The 26910-nt window shown below is 39.0% G+C and overlaps 1 protein-coding gene across 1 annotated transcript in view; it reads left to right on the forward strand.

Annotated features, from left to right (window-relative positions):
• enpp6 (ectonucleotide pyrophosphatase/phosphodiesterase 6) overlaps positions 1-26910 on the forward strand; it is a 65601-nt gene that overhangs the window by 13593 nt on the left and 25098 nt on the right. Inside the window, exons 2-5 of the mRNA XM_067598455.1 lie at positions 14846-15025; positions 16482-16593; positions 17026-17167; positions 17274-17453. Of these exons, the coding sequence (XP_067454556.1) occupies positions 14846-15025; positions 16482-16593; positions 17026-17167; positions 17274-17453 (614 nt within the window). The remainder of the gene's footprint in view (positions 1-14845; positions 15026-16481; positions 16594-17025; positions 17168-17273; positions 17454-26910) is intronic.

Raw genomic sequence — 26910 nt, forward strand, 5'->3', positions numbered from 1 at the left:
TATCATTAAAGAAGCTCATAAAGTCGTTACTACTGAGAGCTATAGGAATACATGGATCAGTAGAGTTATGACTCTTTGTCAGCCTGGCCAAAGTGCTGAAAAGGAACCTAGGGCAGTTTTTATTCTCTTCTATTAATGCTGAGTAATAGGCGGCTCTGGCATTACAGAGGGCCTTCCTATATGTTTTAAGACTATCTTGCCAGACTAAGCGAGACTCTTCTACTTTGGTGGAACGCCAGATCCTTTCCAATTTTCGCGATGTTTGCTTTAATTTGCGGGTTTGGGAGTTATACCATGGAGCTAACCTCTTATGTTTTATTATCTTCTTTTTTAAGGGGGCGATGGAGTTGAGTATTTGTCTTAGTGAGCCTGCAGCACTATCAATAAGATTATCAATTTGGGAGGGACTAAAGTTAACATAAGAGTCCTCTGTAGTATTGAGACATGGCTGTGAATTCAGTACTGACGGAATTGCTTCCTTAAATTTATCTACAACACTATCAGAGAGACATATAGTGAGGACATTTTTGTCTAATGGTGTATAATCCAGTAATAGGAATTCAAAAGTTATTAAAAATGATCTGATAAAATAGGATTTTGTGGAAAAATTATTAAATGTTCAATTTCAATCCCATAAGCCAGAACAAGGTCTAGGGTGTGGTTAAGACGGTGAGTGGGATTATTTACACACTGAGAGAAGCCAATTGAGTCTAATAATGAGATAAATGCAGTGCTGAGACTGTCACTATCAACGTCCACATGAATATTAAAATCACCTACTATAATTACTTTATCTGTACTAAGGACTAAATACGACAAAAACTCTGAGAATTCAGATAGGAATTCAGAGTACGGGCCAGGAGGACGATACACTATAACAAATAGAACTGGCTGTAAAGTTTTCCAGGTTGGCTGAGAGAGACTAAGAACAAGGCTTTCGAATGAGTTGTAATTAAATTTAGGTCTAGGGTTAATGATTAGGCTTGAATTGAAAATGGCTGCAACTCCTCCTCCTCGGCCAGTGTCTCGAGGAATATGAGTATTAATATGACTGGGGGGAGTGGATTCATTTAGGCTGACATATTCTTCATGACACAGCCAGGTTTCAGTGAGACAAAATAAATCAATATGATGATCTGAAATTAAATCGTTTACTAAAACAGCTTTAGATGATAGAGATCTAATGTTCAAGAGTCCACATTTAATTATCTTATTTTGTTGTACTATTGCAGTAGTGGTTTTAATTTTTACTAGATTTTCATGAATGACTCTTCTTTTGTTTATTTTGGATTTAATTGATTTATGTGGCCGGGGGACAGACACAGTCTCTATGTGGTTTTGGGTGGGTAACTGCTCTAATGGAAGCGCAGAGAAGCGTGTAGGACTGCAGCTCTGCCTCCTGGTCTCAACTCTGGGTTGTCATGGTTTTGGTCTACTAATAAACTCAGCCATATTTCTGGATATGAGAGCAGCTCCATCCAAAGTGGGATGTATGCCGTCTCTTCTAATCAGACCAGGTCTTCCCCAGAAAGTCTGCCAATTATCTATGAAGCCCACATCGTTTGCTGGACACCACTTCGACAACCAGCGGTTGAATTGTGACATGCGGCTATACATGTCATCACTGGTCAGATTAGGCAGCAGTCCAGAGACATTGTTTTTGCAAATGTACACACCGACTCAACATTAATTTTGGTCTTTAAAGCTCTGAATGGGCTAGCACCTTCTTACCTGTCAGATTGCCTGTCGGAGTATGTTCCAAATCGCTCCCTCAGATTGCATGGTGCTGGTATGCTGAAGGTGCCACTGACGAACAGCAAGAGGTATGGCGACGCTGCCTTCAGTTGTTATGCACCGAGGATTTGGGACATGCTCCCTCCTCATATCAGACAGGCCACCTCGGTTGACAGTTTTAAGAAGCAACTCAAAACCTACTTATATGACCTTGCCTTTAATTGATTTTGTTTTACCTATGATTTTATCCTTTCGCTAGAATTTGTCTTTTACTCCTTTACTTTATCTTAACTGATATTTATCCCGTTTAATATGTGTGTGTGTGTATGTATGAAAATTGTCATCCTCACAACGTTGAGATTTGATGTTTCGCCATGACAGAGGAAGTTGCTATAACTTTATTGTAAATGCTCCAGTCTGCACCAACCGACTGTTATATTCGCCCCTTGCCTGACAAGACGAGACTTCGCCCATGTTTGTCCGAATACAATCACCGGATCTGAGAGAGACTGCTGCTGCTGCAACCCAGTGCTCTCAATTTGCCTGCAGAACGGAGAAAGGATTTCTCCACAGAAACGAAGGACAGTCTCTGTGCCCCGCTCGTCTTTAACTGAGTCAACTCCACTGTTTTCTCCACGATCACTGAGGATCAGCTGCCGTCAAATCTGCCAACAGTGATAGGATGGCCCCGTCAGCGTCCGTGTGAAACACACACCCTACTCACTTTCTGATGGGACCAAGTAAGAGGCGTCTGGGCAGAGACAGTGTTATATTGGGTGTTGTTAGCTTTAAGCTTTTTAAACTCTATAACTTGTGTTATTGTTGTGTAAACTTATGGACTCCTGAGTCCTTTTGCCTTTTATACTCTGAGGAGTAGTTAAAGTTTGCTGCCTGTTAAGTTGTGTTCACCACGCTAGACTATCTTGTGTTTATCCCACTCAGGACTGCTGTGTTTGTGCCACTGTAAGTGAGAAAGTAAGTTGTTTGTCGATCGAAAATCAAACAACGTGCGTTACAGACTGCAGCAATACAGCACACGCTCTCTGTGAACAAAGCAACAGTCTGTCCTCCCATGTCGGAGCAAGAGTGCTCCTTTGGTGCCCAGAAATGACCAAACAGGCACAGAGGCACAAAAAGTAGACTTGAGGCAAAGGAAAATTGCATAACTACTGCGTTAGGACCAGCGCTGGCCTTGTGCCTGTGGGAAAATAGGGCCCTTTTGCGTTCATCTGACGGCATTCAATTCAGACTTGTGACATGCTGAAAATGATATGGAAATGTTACTAGCTGTGACCTTGTAAGGGCTTTATATCTTTAGTGGTTCCCTTTGAATAGAATCTAGGGGGATGTATGGAGGACTGAAACTGCCAAAATCATAAATAAATTAAATATTAATTATTAAAAAAATGACTCAATAAATAAATTAATATCATTAAATGCACCAAAAATAATTAAAAATAAATGTAGGCATTAATTAATTGATAAAATGTTACATAAATTGATATTTGTTTTAATTTGCGTCTGTATTTATTTACCTTTGTATAAATTTTCCTATTTATTCAATTTCCCAATTAATTCATTCATTCATTAATTAATGTATTTATTTCTATAAGATGGTTGCCTTGCCTCTAAAACAACCAACAGCTAATTTCTGTTGATTTATATCCAGAAGGAGGAGATGGAAAAGAAGAGAGTGAGTGAGATGGAGGGTTGGTGTGTTGTGTTAATTCTTGTCTCATTTGTTTTCTTATACACAGTAAATTCAAATTCAGTATTCAGTTCCCATATTAGTCTTTTCCAAGCTACACATAATGCAGCCTCTATGCTTGACTCAAACCATTAACTCATAGTCCTTCAGAATTAATATTTCCCATTACTCAACTCCAGACACAGACATAGTCATCTATGCACTCAGATGTCGTTCAACCAACAGGCGTAAAGTTGACCCCAAGACATACTTTGAATGACAGCCCCCTCATTTGCATATTGAAGCAGAAATACATAAAGAAATGTAAAAAGACATACAGAAGTAAATAAATGTGGGGGAAAAAAGGGGAAAATGCAAAGGGAAAATAATATAGAAATAAATACGTACATAAATTTAAAAATTAATAAATAAAATGGAAAATTATATAGGAAAGTAAATAAATAGGGGAATTTATACAAAGGTAAATAAATACAGAAGCAAATTAAAACAGAAATATCAGTTTATGTCACATTTTATCAATTCATCAATGCCTATATTTATTTTTAATATTATTTTTGGTGCATTTAATGGCATATTCATTTATTTATTTCTGTATTTATTTTTGATTTTGGCAGTTTCAGTCCTGTGAGAGATAACTGAAGCTATTGACTGACAGACACAAATATGAAGGCCAGGGATCAAAAGCAGCCTGTATTTGGTCAGTTAGAGTATGAAATGAAGTGACATCAATTGTGTTGGAGGACACTGTCTTCCTTGTGACCAGTCATGCAGAATGCTGACAAGGCAGTTTGCACTTATTACACTGCAACAGCAGTGCTGCCTTATTATTGAACATGTTGTCAGTGGCTGGACTCAGACCACAATGCTGAATCATCAGAACTGAAGGCACAACAGAAAAGTAGGTTGACAAATACTATATACAGGCTTCCTGTGTGCATGCACAGCCAGGACACAGAAACATTGATGAAACATTTTCAACATTTAGAAATAACTCAAACTCAAGTTTCTGCTGCATTTTCTCAGCGTTTTACAACAAGCCATAAAATAACTGAGAGCTCTAGCTAATATGACACATGGAATTACAATTAGGGTTCTATTTACTAAAACAGAATCCAGTACGCAATTAGCAAATCTGAAATAATTTGAACCCCTACTAAATCTAGTTAGAACTAAACTTGCAGGCAAGTATAATGGGGTCTAAGCACCCCAATGCAATTTGAACCTGGAGCTTCACCAACCCATGGCAATAAAGAAGCACAAATCATTAACCAATGGGGCTTTAACAGGTAGTTTATCACACTATGGACCCTATTTTCATGGAGGCGCAACAACCAGTGAGAGGGGCAAATAAGTTGACTGTTCATTCAACTAAGATGAACAGCCAAGTTGTTGTATTTTGGTTGAAATTTAAATAGACTTAACACTGAAAATAAAAGAGCCACATCTGTTTGTGGGGCAACGTCAATCTGCTGCTGTTTTGGTGATTTTATTAACAAGAGCAAACTAAATACTTGCTGCAATATGGAAATGCATTGAATAAAAAGTTATTTCTAATGAACACTCTCCAACTAAAGTTGGCACAGAAATAAACATTTAATGTGGTTACAGCAGGAAAGTCAGCAAAGGAGTCTGCACTGATCTATAAAAGAATCTGGGATATTACAATATCTGTTGTCCATAGCTGCTTTATACTGTAAGAAAAACGTCTTCAGTTCATTAAATCCCTGTTGCCCCTGAAGGCAGCAGGACAGGTATGTTGATAAATCTGCAGCCTTTGAGTGCTGCGCCAGAGCTTGCCATTACACACAGCTCTTCATTAGGGCCCGAGCACTGAGTGGTGTGAAGGCCCTTTTGTATCTAAAGGAATTATTGTTATAATTGGGGTCCATGGGCTCCATGCAGCGAAGCTTGCTGCTGGAGCCCTATTGTTATTTAAGGGTCCAAACAGTGAGGCTCACTGCTGGAGCCCTATTGTTTTTGTTCTTTCTTTCTTTCTTTTTTCTTTCTGTCTTCTTCTTCCTCTTCTTCTTCTATTATTTCTCTGCTAAAAGTGTTTGTGCAGTAAAATCTGTACAACCAAAACTCACCAAAATTAACAGGTGGGTTGCAAATTCCACTTACTTCTCAGGCACATAAAACTACACTCATTGACCTCACGGTGGCACTGTAACAATCAAGTTTACATTTTTGCAATCTCTCAAAAACGGCTCAGTCTGGAGTCAAAATTATTTCATAATTTTAATCTCTCAATTCTGCATCTTTGCTCCAATGACCTTCTGCTCTTTTTCACAATTTTCCCAAAAACGTATTTTTGAGAGCTTGTCAGAAACCACTCGACCAATCATCCCGAAAATTTGTAAGGATCATCTACAGACTTCATAGATCAAAAATTATGAAGAAAAATTTTGATTTTCATTCTTTTTTGAAATCATACATTTTGAAATCTGTGTCTTAAAGTTAAATTTTACATAAATACTCATGAATCAAAAGTGGCTTAAGCTATTGTAACCAAACTTAGTGCATGTGTTTGGATGCTAGGTCTGAGCTTCACTACACAGTCTCAGAATATTCTGTCACTAGGGGGTGCCACAAATGCAAAAAGTTTATATCTCGTAATTGGCTGCATGGATTTGTATGAAATTAAGTTCGCACAACCGAGGGTCAGTTCATGACTCAGTAGATGCATAAAATTTGGTAATGATTGATTAAAGTAAGCAAGTAAGCAAATTTCTAGACATTTAACATTTCAAACTTTAAAAAATTTTAAATAAATCACCTGTACATCCTATCTAATCTGTTGTTCTTCCGGGAACCAGTGATGTTATTGATTCTTGGAAGAACTACAGCTCTCAAGCTGTTTTCTGTTAATGGTGCCTTCAAGGACAGTGAAATGTGGGTCCAACACTCCTGTCTTCCATGCTACGCCAGCAATGGGGAAAAGCAGACACTAAAATATCGTATTACTAAATACTTTAAAATATCATCATATAATAGCAGCTGAATATCACACTGTGGAATCAGACACTAACAGTTACAGACCGTGGATTATGGAGGAAGACTGAGGTGACGTTACAGCCACAGCTAAGCTAAACTGCTAAATTTCTCCATGATCCATGTTGAAGAGCTGAATCTAACAAAAAACAACTAGATTTAAAATACAATGTCAGAGCAAAGATGCAGCAGTAGTATTACAATTTATGAGGCCAAATATAATGTTGTGGTACGGCAGCTGAGACGTGTCAACTGCATATCCAAAATGCTTTGCAGATTCGAAAAAACATAAGCATGTAACACTATGTACTTGACTACTCATGAATTTATAGTCGACTATGATCTTTTATGACAATTAGGCCATCTAGGTTTCAACTCAGGAGAGAGTGACACAACTAAGTAGGGATTAAAGAAAATGACTCAGTTTATTACAACACAACCAAAAAAAAACAAAAAAACAAGAAAATAAACTTTTAAACTCAAATTGTCTCTTACAGCAAAATCCTGTTGTTTTAGTCTTTTGTTTGTCAGTCTGTAGAAAAGAGTTCAGTCATCCACAGTTCACAGTTTTTTTCACTTCTCCTCAGTTCAGGTGTGGATGTTTGAATATTGTTGTCGCTACTTGGGTAGTGTGTATGTTGAGATCTCATATGCTTATCTGTCCAGGAGTAAAGTTGTTATCATTACAGGTATGTTGAGAAAGGCAGGCCGAATACTCTCTCTGCGCCCCTGGTATGGATCCTGGCTTGCAAAAACTGGACCACCTCCTTGGAAACAATCTTAGACTCAAATAAAAAACCTACCTGCACACAGCAGGGAAAATATCTCTCATTACTACTGTTCAATAATTTTGTTACTTTAAGTAACTATATTTCTCTTACTCTTTCTCTGTATAAGTGGCTTAACTCAATTAATTATTTAATTTAATCAACTGTGTTGGGCCTCAAACCATGGGTTCAGACAAAGAAGGCCTACATAAAAACCCTGAGGCCTGGCCACGAGGTGCTTTTTCCTTTGTTCCCCCTGAGACAAAGGAACAGCGCCAAGATGCTGCTCACAAACAATGGGAGTCCATTGCAAACTCCATTTCCAGTGATGCTTTGCAAATTTTGCATCTAGGTGCTAAACAGGAAATGGTCTCAACAACAGTCTCTCTTTGGCAGAGATGCTCCTGCACAGAGGAGCATCATGACACAGCCGTGACATCACCATCCCTTTAAAACCAGAGGACACCCAGAGAAACATCGCCTTTCCATGTTGACTGAGCTAGGGGGAACCTCTGTCCCTCTGTGAGTCAGCTTGACTAAAGGGGGCACCCCACCCACGTGTTTTCCCCCACCCATTGTAAAACTCTCCCCTCAGACGAGACTTCTCCGTGTTCACCCAAACACCATCCCTGGATCCAAGAGAGACCAGCACTCTCACCTCCTGCAGAAGGAAGAAACAGAGTTTCTTCAGGAAGACGAGGAACTTCTCTGCCCCGCTCCTCTCCAACTGAGTCGCCTGCTGTTTTCTCTGCCACGCCACCGAAGACCAGCTTGCCGTTAAGTCCGCCAGCAGGGGCACAGCACCGTCAGCATCCGAGCCAAGGAACCGAGCCAGACCAAAAGATGGACTGAACACACACCCTGCTCGCTTTCTGAAGCGACCGAGTAAGAGGTTTAAGTCTGGGCAGAGGCAGTGTTATTGTGTGTTAGTTTCAACATCAGTGCTGTTGTTTAGCTTTTAGCTTTTTAAGCTTTATTGCTATTGTTTTTTTTGTGTGAATTGACGGACTGCCGAGTCCATTTGCTCTGCTTTACTTTGAGGAGTATTTTAAGTTTGCTGCCTGTTTAGTTGTGTTCACCACGCTAGACTGTTTGTCCCGCTCAACACTACTGCTGTGTTCGTGCCACTGTGAGGGAGAAAGTAAGTTGCTTTGTCGATCAGAAACCAGACAACGTGCGTTACAGACTGCTGTCCGTACGCACAGTCTCTGAGGACAAAGGAACCGCTTCTCTCCCCCTCACGGTTGCTTTCTTTCCTCTTTCTTCCCTCTCTTGCGACTAACAATCATGCACGCGTGCACACACACATACAGGCACCGACATCTTCTTACACATCTGATAGTCAGATATTGTCAGATACAGCGCTGCTCTATCTTTCCTTATCCGCCATCAGGCACATGTGTTTTTCACAGAATTGGGTGAGCGCAAGACATTGACTACTAGGCAGCACCATATTGCTATTGTCTAACCAAGACACTGCCGTGCTTCCGCCATTTGGTTCTCGCATGACTCTCTCCTATAGTCATGTCAGCACCCAAAACCCTCGACATCATCACGACAGATCATGTCGCCATCTTGTCACACAAGAAAGAAAAAAAAAAAAACACAACATGGATGTTTACACTTGGCTAACCGCTAGCTTACCATGCTAACTTAGTATGTCAACTCACCGGTGTTACAAATCAACTGGTTTTCCTGTTAACTTGTTACCTTTGTTTGTAAACAGCGGGTGTTTGTCATTGCAACAGCAAATTTCCAATCGTGGAGAAGAAACGTTGCTGACCATGCAAATGCCTGATTGTGATATTATTGTTATATTATTATATCACTCATTATTCCGTAGACTGATTAATTCAGCTTATTGATCTACGAAGAATGTTAAACTTAAATGTTAAACAGAGGCACAACAAACTGGGCTTGTGTGGCTGCTATCATTGCAATAACAGTGGTCACAAGTTAATCTAGCAGAGGTATTTTAAAACGCAAATATAATATATGGTTGTTTTTGCTTAAAAATAGGCTGTGTGTTTGAGTATACTGGTAGTTCTCAAAGCCGCATTGCTCAGTGGTGTAGTACAATGTAGTTTTCCTTTAGATTTAATACCTGGTGTCGAAACCCGGGTAGGGAGTTTTTATTTTGAAGGAAATACATAAAAATGCGGTTAAGAATATTGCTGATCCCACAGTTTCTTTGAACTCCATAAACCATAAGCTGAATTAATCAGATGGATAGTCTAGTATATGAAGTTATGAGTGATATAAAATCATAATCAGGCATTTGCAAGGTCAGCAATGTTTCCTCTCTGTGATTTGAACATCTGCTGTCACCATGAGAAACACCCGACATTTACAAACAAAGGTAACCAGTTAACAGGAAAACCAATTGATTTGTAACAGTGGAGATTCATGGATTAATCCCAAAAGCGGGTACAACAACATCAAAATAATCCTTCGGCCTCACAACCAACAAGACGATAAAAAAGGAAATTAAACCGAAGTGTCAAAAACCTCTTGGTGCATATGGAAGCTCCTAAATATTTTTCCTCTAGATCTTTCTCTCATATGGAGATAGATTTGTTTCATAATGATTTGTGTGAACAGGTCGACAATGTGTGTGTAAATGTGTAATCTGTAAATATAAACACCTTCCACAAATACAAAAAAAGATTTGTAAACTCACAAAGATATTTTGCAAATATAAAACGGATTTGCAAATACACAAACAAATTCCACAAATAAAAAAAATATCTGTGAATACATTAAATTAATTTGCAAATAAATGAAAAGTATTTGTGAATATCTTCCTAACATTTACAACTTTCCAACAGACATTTGTGAACTCAGTTTTTATTTGTGAATTGAAAAAACATTTGTGTTGTTGTGTGATCTCAGTTTTACGCATGTGGATTTACTTTTTACACACAGAGAGTTTTGAAAAAAATTCTCTGCCAGTCTGAATGAAAATCCATTTTTAATAATCAGCAATAAGTAACGTTTTTCATGTTAGTGTCATACAGTGATCATTAATGTGTGTTTATTTGTTCTATGTATATTATCTAGCTCACACTTTCATATACATTTTCTGAGTATGAAAGGCACAAGGATGCTTGTGAGCAACGTTCAGCTCTCTAAAGCGGTGGTTTGGCTGCTTCTTCAGTTAGAAGTTATCAGCCACCACATCCTTTATATTTTTCATTTATTCTTTCAGGTGGGTAAAAGTCACAAAGCACTTCACATCTTATTAGTAGTGTACTCTTACTAATGTAGTTGTAATGTCTGTGTTGAACCGCAACGTCTTAAATTCAGATTACATTGTTTCAGTGAGGCTATGAACCAGCACCCTGGTTCAGGCTGTTGGTGTTGATAGTTGTTTTGGTTTAGAAATGTCGTATTGTAGTTTTATTGTTCATTGTTAATATTCCGCTAAACTAACATTAGCTACTGAACCGGCTTCCGTTGCCATGGCAACAGTAAACATTGATGTTGTGAGCTGGGGGAATAGACCAGAAGTCATACCATCCAACCTGTACAGAAGAAGATGCTGGTGACTGACATCCAGACATCTCTCCACAACCTTGCACTGCTAGTGTAATCAGTAGAACATTATGGGGTTTAAGATTTAGACATTTTCAGCACAGCATTTAAAAGAAAAATTAGAGTGACTATGGAATTAGAATCGAAATATACATCCATACTTTACACATTTTGATACCTGTGTGTATGTATTTACTCCTATTAGAAAACTGTATTTCAAACTGCTATTCCCTGCACGGAGAAAAAGCAAAAGCCACAAGTGTTTTTCGTTTATACTGTCAGTGCATAGTTGGTGCTTCATGTGCTTATTCAAATTATGGTTTGTGTGTACTGTATTGACTCAAAAACACAATTTTTTAAAAGAGTTTGAAGAGTTTTGCAAGAATTGTTTGCTTTTTCAAGAGATGTATAATGTTTTGCTGGTTTGATATAAGGTTTTGTGGTTAGTGTCCGGAGTTTTGCAAAAATAGCCTTTAGTTTCAAAGATAGTGCCTAAGCAATCAGAAAAAACTGTAATGCACTTCAATACACGCTTTGATACAGACTGAATGAAGGAAGAAATGAAACAGCGCATCTGGCTCTGTAAGAGGGAAGAGACAGAGAGAAACTCATGGTTTGTTGAAGAAAACCTGCCAGTGAGCAGGTTAGGTGAAGAGTTGGTTACCATGATACGATGAGATGAGTTTTGAAGTAGGGGGACATCCCATCCATCCCATGTCTGAACAGGCATAATATCAAATTATAACCGACCAGTCTGATGTGTGTAGAGGTGTGTGTGTGTTCTGCAGAGGCCTGGTGTCATTTTCAGGTCATCTGACGAAGGTAAACAGCGAACACTTCTCAGAGGCTGCGGATTTCTTGACATATCAGTCCTACTGCTTTCAGATGCTGCTGGGATTTTATAAACTGAAGGAAGAGCGTCTCATACAATATAACATACAATAATAACAGCTGTGGCCAACAGATACTGTCAGAATCACCCACAGTTCCATACAGATGCTTTAACGTTTCACTTACTTCTCAAACAGGTGAGAACTTTCCTCTTCCACATGTGAAGGAAATAATAGTGCGCCGGCACCAATAGTGGGCGGGTTTCATTGTCGACAAATGTTGTTGCTCATGTTGTTATGGTTTTTGCATTTGTTTTTTCTGTTAATGCGCTTGTGTTTTTCAAATTTGCAAATCGTTTTGGATATGCAGTTCATTTGACATGTCTCAGCCACCATACTGTGGACCCAGACAAAACAGAGTATGGAGGAGCAACAACCACCAGAGCTATGTACAGGCGCTATCAAAATAGACGCACTGCAGCCCAGGGAGCTTTGCAGCATCAACCCGGTGACCAGTGAGGATGGATGGTCAGAAAAAATGGACATTGCAGTGCTTTGGTAAACCTGACTTTGTTTTCTGACAATATTATATCAGATTTTTAACACTGAATACAGAGCAGCGAACAGCGACTGACCACCACTGCTCATGTGGCTGCTATTCAGCCCTGGCTGTGCGGCTGTGAAGTTCCCGGGCAGAAGGATAGCATTTGCAAGGAGGTACTTCACCAAAAAGCGCAAGGTGAGAAGCTTTTCCTCTAAGGGTGATGGCCAAAATGAAGCCACCAACAGACTCTTCAGCAGAGAATTGAATAACACTAAACTAAAAAAAATATAATTTAACATAATGATGCTTGGTGATGGATTGCTTGTTAACTAGTCATTCAAGTTAAATTTCTACTGAAAAAAATCCACATTTACCTACAAAATAGAGGTAAATGTGCGACAGATCCTCTCTTTATCTCTGAATCCAGTCAAGTTGCTACTCGATTCTGGTTCCACCATCACTTCTGCCACATACTTTCCCTGTCCGAAATATCTCCCTCTCATTACTCCGGACACTCCTTCAGAATCGGAGCCGCCACTCTAGCTTCCCGCAATGGAGTTCCCGAACATTTCATTCAACTCATGGGCCGATGGTCCTCCCTAAGATACCATCACTACATTCGTTCTGATCTCCAAGATCTCAGAGCTGCTCAAGCTCACCTCAAGTAATGGAAGCCTTTTGGGGGTCCGTCACTGCCTGGGCGCTGCGGCGGATTCCCTGCGAAGCTTCCCTACACCGCTCACTACAAGCAACCCAGCGGATTTCATGCACTAAGTTTTCTTCAATAAAATCACTCAAACGTATCTCGTTGATGGTGTGGTCCTTGCTAGTGAAAAAGTGTTAGTGGAGCAAAAACCGTAAGATCTAGAAACACCAAAAATTGGCAGATGGGTTGCAAATTCCACCTTCCACCCACTGGCACATATAATGACACTCATTGACCTCAAGGTGACACTGTAATAATCAAGTTTACATTTTCACAATTATCTCAAAAACTTCGTGGCCTAGAGTCAAAATTCATTCATCAGTTTAATCTTTCAATTCATCTGCATTTGGTCTTCTGCTCTAAAAATCTAAAATTTCACAATGTTTCGCAACATATTTGGACCCCCATTACTGCCGCTTGCAGCTATATTTAGGGGTCTAAGCAGCAAAGCTTACTGCTGGAACGCTATTGTTTTTGAGCCCAAGCATGAAAGGAAGTGCAAGGAACCTATTGTTTATTCAGAGATTATTATTATTATTATTAGGGCCCGAGCACCAAGTGGATGCTTGAAAACTCACCAAAAGACCAAAATTTGAGGCCTTTAGGATGCACAAAAACTAACAAAACTTTGCACCCATGTTTGAACTTGTAAATCTTTTGATTTGATATCACAATTGGGCTTGAGTGTGGCACATCGGCTCTATAGTGCCCCCTAATGACTTTTAGCATTTTTGAGATGCTAGGGGTGCTCGAAATCTCATGAAACCTTGCACATGCATCAGAAGTGGTGTAACTTAAAATCTGATATGATCTTGGGTTTGGGTGTGGCAAAATGGCACCCTCTAGAAAATTTCAAAGTCAAAGCGCTCACCTTTATATTAGATGTATAAGTACGAAATTTGGTAGGCAGATATAATATCTCCGGACAAAAAAAAAAGCCTCTGGGAGTCATACCCTAAGTCCAACAGGAAGTTGGCCATTTTGAATTTACTGTGCAATTTTTGCAGTTTTTGCCATTTCTAGGTGGTGTATTTTAGCGGACTCCAACTTAAAATTTGGTCAGTGTCATCTAAAGACTTTTGCGGTGAAAAGGTGTCAAAATCTTGAGTTTTTATCGAACAACCTTGACATGGTCGGTCAATTTTGATGTTTTGCCATGAAACAGGAAGTTATTGTGACTCAAATGTACATCTTCCAATCTGCCCCATATTTCTCATACTTAATAAGAGTCCCAGCCTGAGCACATCTACATGTCAATATTGACTCATAGTCATAGCGCCACCAACTGTCAACAGGAAGTTAAAGGTGCTGTACTTTTATGATCTCTGCCTAGCAGGTTGAACAGATCCACATCAAATTTGGTCAGAAAAGCCTTAAGACTGTGATGATGCCATATTGTGAAGCTTGTGAGTTGTCACTGAACACTGTTGCCATTTTGGTGTGGCAAATTTTGATGTTTTGACTTCGAATTGCTGTAACTTTACTGCACAACATCAGATCTTTCCCAAATTTCACACACTTTCACATAGCACCACCTACTGGCAGCAGGAAGTTATAGGCCCCGTTGTTTTACTGACAACTCCTAGCAGCTTAACTATATCCACCTCAAATTTGATCAGCTACATTGTAAGACTTTGATGATGTGAAATAATGAGGCTTTTGAGTTTTCAGCACAGGTATATCCTTTCTTTTGCTTTAGACTGAATTTACTGAATTTGCTTCAGACCAAATCCAACAATGTGGTCGTCCATCTCTCAAAACTCTGTCTGCGGCCCTTCCTACTGAAGATATAAATCTTTAAAACACATCATAACTAAATTGTTTCACATTAAAAACAAAGCTCAGTCCTAAAATAAATACAGTTTGTGTGTTCATGCAAAGGAAGGAACATGTCACCCAGTGCAACTATGTGGCTCTTTAATGTGTGACATTTGTGAACAACAATGGAGCTCTATGGCACAGAGGAATAAGATATGAGGTTTTGGATACATAGATTACAGTTGTTTTTTTATTTATGTTGATTTTTGTCAGGCCGTCACTGTGATGTTCATCAGATGACTGGAAACTACATGTGGGATGAAGCCTCTAAGAAGGAGTTCCTGATTGGGACCAATCCTGACAGCCGATTGCCTCTTTGGTGGGATGGATCAGAGCCATTATGGGTCACCCTGCAGAAGTTGGGAAAGAAGGTTTCCATGTACTACTGGCCAGGTGAGTACAGAGAAAGTTAACCTGAAAACTTAGAAAAAGCTGTCAACATTATATTTTTCAGACTGCAAAGGCAAGATGACAGAGAGTTCCTGTTCTGCTTTCTTACTCAGTCAGTCTGGTGTCTTTACTACAACTTTTGGTGAAAGATGACAGATTGTTTGAAAGATGAGTGAAGGAAACATAAACATATAGCTAGTAAAAAACATAAAAGAATTTGTATTGGCAATGCAAAATACATACAATACTAAAAGCAAGTGTCTTAAAAAACAATTGAAGAGAAACCTTAACCCTTAAGCCTCAACCCTAAGTCTATTTAGTTTGAGGCTTTGCTGTGTTTGAGGCTTCCCCCCAACATTTCTCTTTCCCGCGCTTTCAGTCCTGCAGTTAGAGATGTTTTATGGGAGGAAAGCTGATCATAACCAAAGCCATGGGACAGGACACTTCTTGTCTCTAACCAATTTATTATTGGCCAACTGGAAGATTATCTGCCACCATTCCAGCAGTGTGTGTATATGTCCATTTGCTCTGTGATCACATACATTGTGTTTTAATGTAGCCAAATCACTGATACAGTTTTTCTCATTTATATCTCTTTCTGTTTCTGTTGTCAGGTAACAGAATAAGTATATAATTTGATCACAGCTCAAATACTACATTGACAAGCAGTTATTAATGAGCTGCTGATAAAATTGTTATTGTATGATCACGGCATTGTCAGACAAAACAAACAAAAATACAGGTTAAGGACAGCAGCTGTGCGTGAGATCAGCTATCCTGACATTTAAAATGAATGATAACAGAAAAGTTAGATGCAAGGTTGTCACATTCAATTATCACAAAGCATCTGCAAAGATGCTTTTTTGCTTGTAAAGGACAAAAAATGTTAGAAGAATGCTTTACCTCCAATGGCCATTGATGCCACAACAGAGCATTGACTGAGCCAGAGAGCAACCTAAATGAGACGCAAACAGATTCTGTGGACACACACGTTATGTCTGACCTTCATGGAGCATTACAGGTCTTGATCTGAAATATCAGTATCAGTAGTATATTCTAAAATCAGCTCTTTGAATGCAGTCATCAGTACACAATAAAATGTGCCAAAAGTTGGGTAAGCATTCCTGTTTCCCCATTTTTCATGTTATGCGTCATATTTCTGCGTTATATATCTGCTGGGCCTAATGACAGGTGACTCCATTCAGTTTATTTTTAAGCTGCTTAAATCCTATTCTAACCCAAGCATTAAACCACCGACACAGACTCCTGAGCACAAATACCCAGTGATAAAGTTTAAAGTTTGGGTAAGAAGTCAATTTTAAGGCCTGTGTGCTACTATGTGCTATATTTATATCTGTAAGTACTGTGTAAATTCTGCAGTTATCTGGTGTGTGTGTGTGTGTGTGTGTGTGTGTGTGTGTGTGTGTGTGTGTGTGTGTGTGTGTGTGTATGTCTTTAGGCTGCGAGGTGGAGATTCTGGGTGTTCGCCCATCGTTCTGTGAGAAGTATGTCTACAACCCATCTGAGAAAAACCTCACAGACTCAATTGAGAATGCTCTCAGCGTGCTAAGGTAACAAAACAATGACCTGCACCTGTCATTTATCATGTGATGTCCTCTGGTTATCTTTAGCCATTATATGGAGAAGAGCTGTCAACTTGACTTCCTTGACTGGTATGAAGGTAAAAAAAAAAAAAACAAGCAGCATAAGACAGATTTTATAGCCACACATTAATTATTAATCATATAACCCAGAGTATGGCTCTGCTGAGAAAATCAGAAGACAATAAAGTGAGGATAATAATTTTATATCTTTCACGTTCCAGATGTTTTGTTGAATGTACATACATCAAAACATTCATACAATACACACAGTATTCTTAAAATGTATAGTTCTCAAGCTTAACGCAAGACCTCAAAGGTGGACATTTTATAGATTCTTGGTTTTCACCTGACTGACAATAATATCAGTGTGTGTGTGTGTGTGTGTGTGTGTGTGTGTAGGTCAGGTCATGCAGACATGGCAGCAATATATTTTGAGAAAATAGATGTGGAGGGTCATCACTTTGGTCCAGACTCTCATCAGGTCAGAGCAGCTGTACAACAACTTGACCTTGCCATGCAGACACTCAACTGCAAAATCAAAGTTAGTAATATCACTAATATTGTTACAATTACAGCTGCTACTGGTATACTTTTCTTGTCATGTGATTTATTTTCATCCGTTTCTGTTGCTTATGATATTCTTGCAGGAGAAGAACATGGTGAAACAGCTGAACATTTTGCTATTTTCAGACCACGGCATGACAAAAATCCAGTGGATGGAGAAGGTCATTGAACTGGACAAGTATATAAATATGTCAGACATTGTCAAGATGATGGACAGAGGACCAGTGGTCAGTCTGTGGCCCAAAGATAAAAAGTACCAACAGGTGAGACTGGAATCTGTGTTTTCTGCTCTTCCATTATGCTCTTTGTGATTAAGAATTTTAGATTAAAAGAGTATAAAATGATTAATTGAGAAACCGATAAAGTGCTAAGATATAGTAAAGATATAAAAAAAATACATGAAAAATCAAGGTCAAGTTAAGGAATGCTGAAAGCAAAACTATTTAACTTTTAAATATATAAAAAGTGTGTTCTTTATATTTCTAAGCAATAAAAATTTACCCCAGCAACACTAACTTCCATTTTGGTCGGTACAGCCTAATTTTCTGAAGTCAGCTGTGTCAGCTTAAAATACTGTCATATCTGTGTTCCCAGGCAACAAGGTGTAAACAAAGGTTCTGAGGGAAAAGCAAAGACACACCCAATAGCAGTGGATGGCAGTGTTGTGTCACTTTATACAGTAGTTTGCCAGCCACCATGAAAATACAAAGAACAAGAAGGTGACTGCAATAAACATGTTGGAGGAAATAGAACAGGCATCATAAACCGGAGCGTTATCGTAACTTCTAACATTGGCTTTTGCTCTGCATTGGTTACTAGGTTTCATGTGGGGATTACATTTTTCTGTTATCACATGTTAGAGTTAGTTTTATTTAGTGGAAGCATAAGTAACACCAAGTTAGACAGACTACCTCTCTGTCTAGTGTAACCTGGTTTATTTTGTCATAATTACCACTAATTGTAACCGCTTTTATCGTCAGACAGAGTTATCACCCCTTCTGTGAATTATGGTTGCTCATTAGCTCACCAATTTAATTTCTTTAACTTAGCTGGTTATCATCAGAGGAAAGTTAGATACTAGAAGCCATCAGACTGTATTTTCCACAGTGTGTGAAAATGACGTGGATTGTAACATTGGCTGGTAATGTAATCTACATATGCTGGAGCCTCTCTATGCACCTTGGACTCAAGAAGTGATGGCATATGACTGGGGGTCACTCATCAGAATGGGGAGATGGTCAGCTCACCCCCCCGCTGACTCTGCTACCAGGCCAGTTCAGGTTTTCAAATGTAAACATCAGATTAGACATCAAGTAAGACCATCTGTATATCCGTTCCAACATCAAAGGAAACGGTCCAGGTCACATGGATCTTCTGGGGTTTCCTAACTACCCTCTGGCCACCGGGATCGTGGATGGGATTGCTACATAGGACTGTCATCCAAGGCCATTTATCGTACCACAAAGCATGCCTGCATCAAGTTCAAAGCAGTGTTTTATCAGCAAAAACACCTGGGCTGTGTTTCATGGAGTGCTTTTTGGACTACTGTTGGAACTCATTGCTGTATTGCCTGTACGTGTCTGTCTGGCCAGAACAATCATTATTGATGGAAAACAGCTGGGATACCGAGTGATTGAGCTTTGGACAAATGCTGACTCATGGCCAGTTGATGCTCCTACAATGAGTTTTCATCATAACTTACTGGGATATTTTGCATCTATTCCTCTGTCCTGTGGCACGGACGAGCCCAGGTAGCAGAGCAAATCAACGATCCAGTGGATCGGTCATCTGCCACCCCATTTTGGAGAATAGCAGGTCTCCTCTTCATGCTGCTCCTGCTCTCTGGAGATGTTCAGCTAAATCCTGGACCAGTGACCCCTGGAGCGCCGCAGAACTTCGATGCTGATTTGTGCTCGAATGTGTCTGGGACTCCTCTGGTGCCAGTGACAAATGAGCAGCAACTCTCTGAGCTGGGCTTCTCCCTTAACAGACTAAACTTTGTTAACATGAGGCATGATGTCTCAATGAATAACTTTTTGCTACTGGGCTGTGGAAATCTTGATAGTTCCAGTGGCTCTTTCACAAAACCTGCTGCTGACAACACTGTTTGTTGAAACCCTGCAGTGAGGAGGCAGAGGTTATATAAAACCTTCCAAACTGTCAATCATGCAAAAGTCTTATTGGGAAAAAAATAATGTTATCCCAGCAAATGTCTTTTAACATCATGGGTTTCTATAGGCCCCCTTCTGCAGATGACACTTTCTATGATCAACTCACAGAAGTCTTGAAAAAGTGCAATCTAAACAAAGAATTATTACTTATGGGTGATTTTAATGTGAACTGGGAGGATAAATCTAAGAGGAAAAAACTAAAAATGATCACAGAGAAATTCCAACTAGAACAACTAGTAAAAGTCCCAACTACGACTGCAAAATGCTCCAGTACACACATTGATCTGATATTTACTAACAAACCAGAAAGAATTACTAAAAGTTATAATTTAATCACTGACTTATCAGATCATAACCTAACCCTATGTGTGAGAAAACTGGCTAAAAGTAGATTTAAGGCCACGGCAAGTAAGATATTGATCCTTCAATTCATACCCACGGCTAAGCAAGAAGAATTTGTCAGTGAAATTAACAGCTTGAACTGGGATGATGTACTGTCCTCTGATGACCTGGACTATGGCTGTGATACTTTTACTCACAGAATCAACTCTGTGAGGGAAATATTTAATGTGAGGATACAGATAAAATCTAAAAATAAAAACTTTTTACCGTGGTTTAATGAAAATTTGTGGAAACTAATGAAATCTAGAGATGCTGCACTAAGGAAGGCAATTAAAACAAGAAGAGACATTGACATGCTGATTTATAACGGTGTAAGGAACAAAGTTGTCCAAGAGCTAAGAGAAGCTAAATCTTGTTTTTATCTGAATATTTTGAATGAGGCAAGAGGCAACAGTAAATTGATCTGGAAAAACATTGATAATCTCACAAGGAGGGACCCAAAATTTTTAGGAGACTTTAAACTCAAAGTACAGGGAAAGTTAATTGAAGATCATCTTACTGTTGCTTCTGTCTTTAATATGTTTTTTTAGTCTGTATATGAGCTAGGAAAAAAAATTACTTAAAGGAAATTGGATATTGTTCCTATAGATGCTACAGGTCAGGTTTTTCGAGCTGGTAGAGACTAATGAGTTACAAGTGAACAAAATCATCAGTTCCTTAAAAAGCTCCAAAAGTAGAGATGCTTTCCAATTTGACACCATGTTTGTCAAATCACACAAAGATAATTTAACTCCCCGTATTGCTCATTTAATTAACTTGTCTTTTAAACACAGCTCCTTTTCTGATGACTGGAAATGTGCCATTGTCAGGCCTATTTTTAAATCTGGAGACTGCCTTGAAGCCAGTAACTACCGACCAATAAGTATACAGCCACTACTCAAGGTTGCTGAGAAAGTTGTCATTAAACAACTGACAACATTTCTTAATACAAGCAGTTTTGGTCTACATTGTATGCAGTCTGGCTTTAGAGCAAATCATTCCACCAAAACTGTTACCTTGCACTTAATAGAGCAAATTAAATCAAGACTTGATAAAGGAGAAGTAGTTGGTGCTGTATTTTTAGATCTGCGTAAAGCATCTGACACAGTCAGTCATGATGTCTTAATATCAAAACTCTCTAAATTTAACTTCTCATCTAGAGCACTGGCATGGATGTCTTCATATTTATCTAATAGGATACCATGTGTTAAAGTTGGTGGCACACTGTCTAGTAACATGAAGCGCACAATGGGTGTGACTCTGTGACCACTGAGTCTAAACTTCATCTATGGTCTTCTCATAAGCGCAGGTAGTCTTGCTTTTAATTTGACAAGTTTACATTATTTATTTCTAATTGACATTGTGGGTGTATGTGATGTGTTGTTGTGTGTAGCTTTGAATTTTGTATTTTGTATGGTGTGTTCTGTGTGTTTTTTGCTTTGTACTGTTTGTTTTTGTGCTGTTGTATGTTTTGTTTGTTGGGGACTGCGGATGTAAATTAGCTTTGAGCTAACTCCGATGCAGTGCATCTTTTATGTTAAAAACTGCACACTGTCCCAATAAATTAATACAATCAATTACATGTTGGGTAACTCAATAACTGCCTGTTCTCATGGTTTGTCACTCCTGCTGATGGCAAGACCCAATGTTGCTAGTCACTCAGTCAGTGGGTATTTGATGGAAAACATTAATTATCAACTACAGTTTAGCAGACAACTGCTGTAGGTTCATAAGTTGTTTTTATTTGTTTATTTATTTATTTTTATTGGTGCAATACAAACATAGCTAAAGAAAGATATAATGGCAATATAGCTGCAAGCAGCAATGATTGGGGTCCAAGCGAAAAGGGCAGTCTCCAACTTAATGACCATAAGTGAAAAAGAAACAAACAAGGGAGAGAGAATAGTGAAGAAATTAATATTAATAATAACAATAAATATAGCCACAAGCGGCAATGATAGGGATTCAAGCAAGTTGTGAGCATTCAACTTAAAATGACCTCAATAAGCACTTGAAAATATGTTGTCGGCCATTTAGGACTTTGCCACCTGGGGATTCGAACCCCGGACCTTTGCATCCCCAGAGGAGGTGACTTACTGACTGCGTCCCTGGGGAAACATGGTTTCCACTAGGGATATGCAGAGAGCCCTGTATTTGTATCTGTATTTGTTGAACAAGCAAAATTATTTGTATTTTTATTTGTATTTGAATAAATGTGGAAAGAGGCTTAAAAATCCTGTTTTTGATTTTATTATGCTTTTAATTTTAGAATATTAAAGTGTTACAATAAGTGTTCATGAATAAACTATCTTAGGTCCCCACACCGGGTCTCAAACTGGAGTCTCCCAGATCATAGAGGACTGCGCTGACTACTGAGCTAAAACTTTACTCATCACCTCACTGCAGACAGACTTCTACCTATTTATACACCTATAACACAGAGACAGCACACCATGTAATGTGTAGGGAAGAACTTCAATTGCGATTCTTGCTTTGCACTTTTCATTTATTGCCTATTTTTTTTACAACTTAACTTTGTGGAAAGGAGAAGGGGAACAAAGGTTATGGAGAGTCCCTTGGGAGCACTTTGCATGTGTCAGTAGCTCAGCTATTTCTCTGGGGAACACCCCCAACTCTGGGAGTGATTTCCAAATTAGGAAATGTGTATCATATAGCAGGTGGATGTGAATCCCCTCATTGAGACCTGCTTATAGAGGTAACAGCAGAGCAGAAGAGAGAGACTGAGATAGTCTGAGAACATTGTCTGAAAATGATGAACAAATCAAGCACAGTGATACTGAAGCATGATCCAAAGGATTGCGGGATATGATTTTGTGTCGAAATATATTACAGCTCAGTTACCTGACTCACATATGCAACTCTACAGTAAAGTGCAATAAGTGCAAATGCACAGGAAAAATCACTCTAGAACATGTTTCAAAAGTCTTGGCTCAGGTGGCAGATTTGGATTTCCTAAACCCCCCTCCAGAAAGACAATGATAACAAGACTTGGAGAAGATGAAGAGTCACTTGAACTGGAAAATGCAAAGAAGAGGCTCAAACCACTGAAACTGCTGCTGAATGAACATTGCACCTATGACTTAAGAGCAGGTCCTGGCTCGCTGTAAGTTAACTTTTGAAGGGTATGAACATTGTCTGAACATGATGAAAAAATCCAGCACAATTATACTGAAGCGTGATCCAAAGGATTGCTGGGTAAATGGGATTCAACCCTTATCTACTTGATGCCTGGAATGCTAACCACGACTTGCAGCAAATCCTCAACACATATGGCACAATTATATACATTATCTCTTACATTACAAAAAACAGGGCGCAATGTCTGAGTACCTCAAAACTCTCATTCAGAATTCAAACAATGACACCATAAATGAATGTGATGAAATAAGGGCAATCATGCAGGCATATTCCAAAAAGAGAGAAGTCAGCGCTCAGGAATGTGGCACTCGTGCCTGTGGTATTAAAATGAAGAAATGTTCACATGAGGTCATATTCATATCAACAGATGATAACTCAGTGAAGATGAGTTGCTTCCGTCGCACCAAGAGAATACAACCCCAGAGTGTTAATGTGTGGATGACATCTTTGACCAAGAAATATAAAGCCAGACCTAAAACACCAGAGTTTGAGGAGATGTGCTTGGCTAATTTTGCCTCTACATGCAGACTTGTTTATGGCCAGTGGACAAAGGGTAAAATGTATTACCCCTACTGAATGAGATGGGATTTGTACAAAAGAGAAAAAATGATAAGCCTGCTGTCATCAGATTTTACCACCCCTCACAGGAAAAGTATCCAGAGAATTTTTACGGCAAATTACTCAAACTCTATGTCCCACACCAATCAGACTGTGAGCTGAAAAGAAGGTGCTTCCCCACATATGCGTCATTCTATAATATTGGTTGGGTTAAGCTACCAAGTTCAGACCATCCTGAAAATGTCAAAGATATTGTAAAACAAAACAAAGACAAATATGAGAAAAATACTGAAGAGATTGAAAATGCTGTTGAAGAGTATGAACAGATTAATAGTGTAACCTGGCACCTGAATCTGAAGTTGTGAGGTTGGAGTGTATTAAGGGACTGGAAACAAGAGAGCCAGACCATGAAAGTGAACAGGAGAATGTGCCAGACTGCAGTCGTCAGGCTGTAACAGAAGCCAGAGTCATCAGAGAGCCCCTTGCTCCTGCACTGTTATGCCAAATGTATTTCTTTTACATAAACTGTGGTGCCAGAACAGGGAAGTCACATCTTATCAAATGCACCCGTTCTGAGGCATCTAGGATACTGAGCAAACTGCCAAGACATACTGAGGAGGCTGACATATCAAAGCCCACTGTCCTGTTGACTGCTTTCATCGGAACTGCAGCATTTAACATCTCTGGCACAACACTGCACTCTCCTCAAACTACTGAAAAACCTTAAACCCCCATTTTAAGGACTTGGCAACCAACTGGATGAAGTTAGATTTGAGGTTTTCAATGTGGAAAACATTATCACTGATGAAGTGTCTATGGTGTCAAAGCAACTTTTTGCCTGTGTTGATTTCAGCCTTAAACAGTTCAAAGGCAGTCAGAAACCCTTTGGAGGAATGTCAGTCATAGCTTTTGGAGACTTCTATCAGCTACCACCAGTGCAACAGGGTAAAACCCTTTCTGTGCATGAGCCATATGAGATTGATTTATGGCAAGAACATTTTCAGATGATCAATCTGAATGAGGTTATGCGTCAGAAGGATGATGTTGCCTTTGCAGAAATGTTGAACAGGATTCATGTAAAATAAAAGTCAGATGAGCTAGTCTGAAGCAGACTGTCACAAGCCATCACTGAATCAGCAGTTTGTCCAACTCATGTGTTGCACATTTTTGCAACAAACAAGTAGATCCACACAACTCAGCAACATTAGCTCTGCTCCGTTCCCACATCATTACCATTGATGCAGATGACTATAGAAAGGATCCGTGAACTGGCAGAATGACAAGATAATCAAACCATTTAAAGGCAATAGAAATGGGTGCTCATGCTTATCAGAAACATAGATGCACAAAATGGTTTTGTGAATGGAGCTATGGGGCAAGTTCTTAGAGTAGTAACCTCTGAAAATGATGAACACGTCACTATCATTGGGCTTAAGATGGATGATGAAACAGCGGGAAAGAGCTACTGTGATAGAGCATCTGGAGTACCTGACAATCTAGTGTACATTGAAAAAGCAGAGGAGAACCTGAAACAGAAGGGAGTGGTATGAAGGCAGTTTCCTAATAAACTTGCCTTTGCTTGTGCAATACATAAGGTTCAAGGTATGACAAGAGCATCAGCTGTATTTTCACTAAAGCACATTTTTGAACCTGGCATGGCTTATGTAGCTGTCAGTAGAGTGACCTCACTCAGTTGGCTGTACCTACTGGACATGGATGAGAGTAAAATATATGCCAACCCAGAGATCACTGCAGCCCTAGACACCATGAGAAAAGCCAGCTTGGAGAACATGATGCCTCTTCTTCACATGAAGCAAACACTGAGCAACCCTGACACTCTGACTATTGTTCACCATAATACAGAAGGATTGCCATCTCATGTCGACGATACATCAAAGGTCATCACGAACTTTGTCTTGTTTTGTGTCTGACAGAAACACACCTACATGGCTCCTTTGTTGCAGGCAGTCTGTTTTTACAGGGCTACATCATGTCCAAACACAACAGACGTTCCTGGACAAACTTCTACAAATGGCCAATAGAGATGGTGATGGAGTTGTTGTTATATGAAAAATCACATTCAATTATGTGAAATTATGTGAAATTCAGGTTAGTTATATTATGTATGAACACATAATATAACTGACCTGAAGGTTGAAGCCCCAGTAAGTGCACTGATTGCAGCTGTATACAGACCTCCAGATTACAGTGTGAGTCGTTAATGTCAAACTTGGGAAGCCTTTTGGAGGCATTGACAATCATAGATCATCACCCCATCATTGTCTGTAGTGATTTCAGAGGATCTTTTGTCTAACGCAAGTAAGCCAATTTTGCAGCTGTTCTCATCACTTCTGCAACCACAGATAAGAACACACTACTGGACCCCATTTTTGTCTGTCAGCCACAGCGATGTCTACATTCTGATGTAATGAAAACATATCACAGTTATCACAAGCTTGTCTACTGTGTAATATCCTCAAACTGTTAAAGATGTACACTCAGACTTAAAGATAGGTCAGAATCAATGCACTTGTCAATCAACTTAAATCTTTTTCTTTTAAATATTACCACCATTGTATTAGATATTTGTGTAAAAATCTAGTTACACCAATGTTGGAACATGACTAATTGTGAAAAACAAAAGTGGGTACAACATATGATAATTATGGTAAATTGGTGTGATTCAAGAGATCAAATAATTTAAATGTACAATGATAAAATAGAATATATCATAATGATAAACTTTACTGAATTATGAAAGTACACAATATTAAAGAAGCCAAAAAGTCAAACTACAAAAATAATACTTTTATAATGTAAATACTTTCAGAGTATAGGGTTATCCTCTGTGCAGCCAGGCATGAGCACCTCACCCAGCTGCCCCAGTCACTCTGAGAAGGAGAAGGGAGGGTGGGTTGTTTTGGTGATGAAAAAACAACACACTTCAGGACCACAATTTCATCTCATAACCATAGTAATATCTTGGTTATGGTACGGTATATAATATATCAGTATATATCAGTTTTCATAATTATGTATTCTGAGTGACATTCTCCAACAGGTCAGCTATTTTATAAGGTAACTACCTTGTTGAATTATTTTGCCATGTGTATCTAAAAAAAGAAAATGTGTTTGTGAAATTAAGCTTTGGAAACTTCTATATTATGTGGTTATGTCATATTTTTTCAACCAAATGTATTGTTGTGTGGGTGCAATTTATTAAGCTTACTGAGTAAAAGGAAACTTTGTGTAGGTATTTTGATAGCTTATCTGGATATTGAATTATTTTAGGGTTTATGTCATTTTGGGTAACAAAGTTGTTATTGAGCTATACAACATGTTTTGGCCTGTGCATTAATCAGGGTGGGTCAGGATTGATACTGTTTCATTGTTTATACAGCATTTGTGTACAGTTGCTGGCATTTAGGAGAAAGTATGTGTTCTGAATGTA

This window comes from Thunnus thynnus, chromosome 9 (assembly GCF_963924715.1).
Source record: "Thunnus thynnus chromosome 9, fThuThy2.1, whole genome shotgun sequence".
NCBI classification, from domain to species: domain Eukaryota; kingdom Metazoa; phylum Chordata; class Actinopteri; order Scombriformes; family Scombridae; genus Thunnus; species Thunnus thynnus.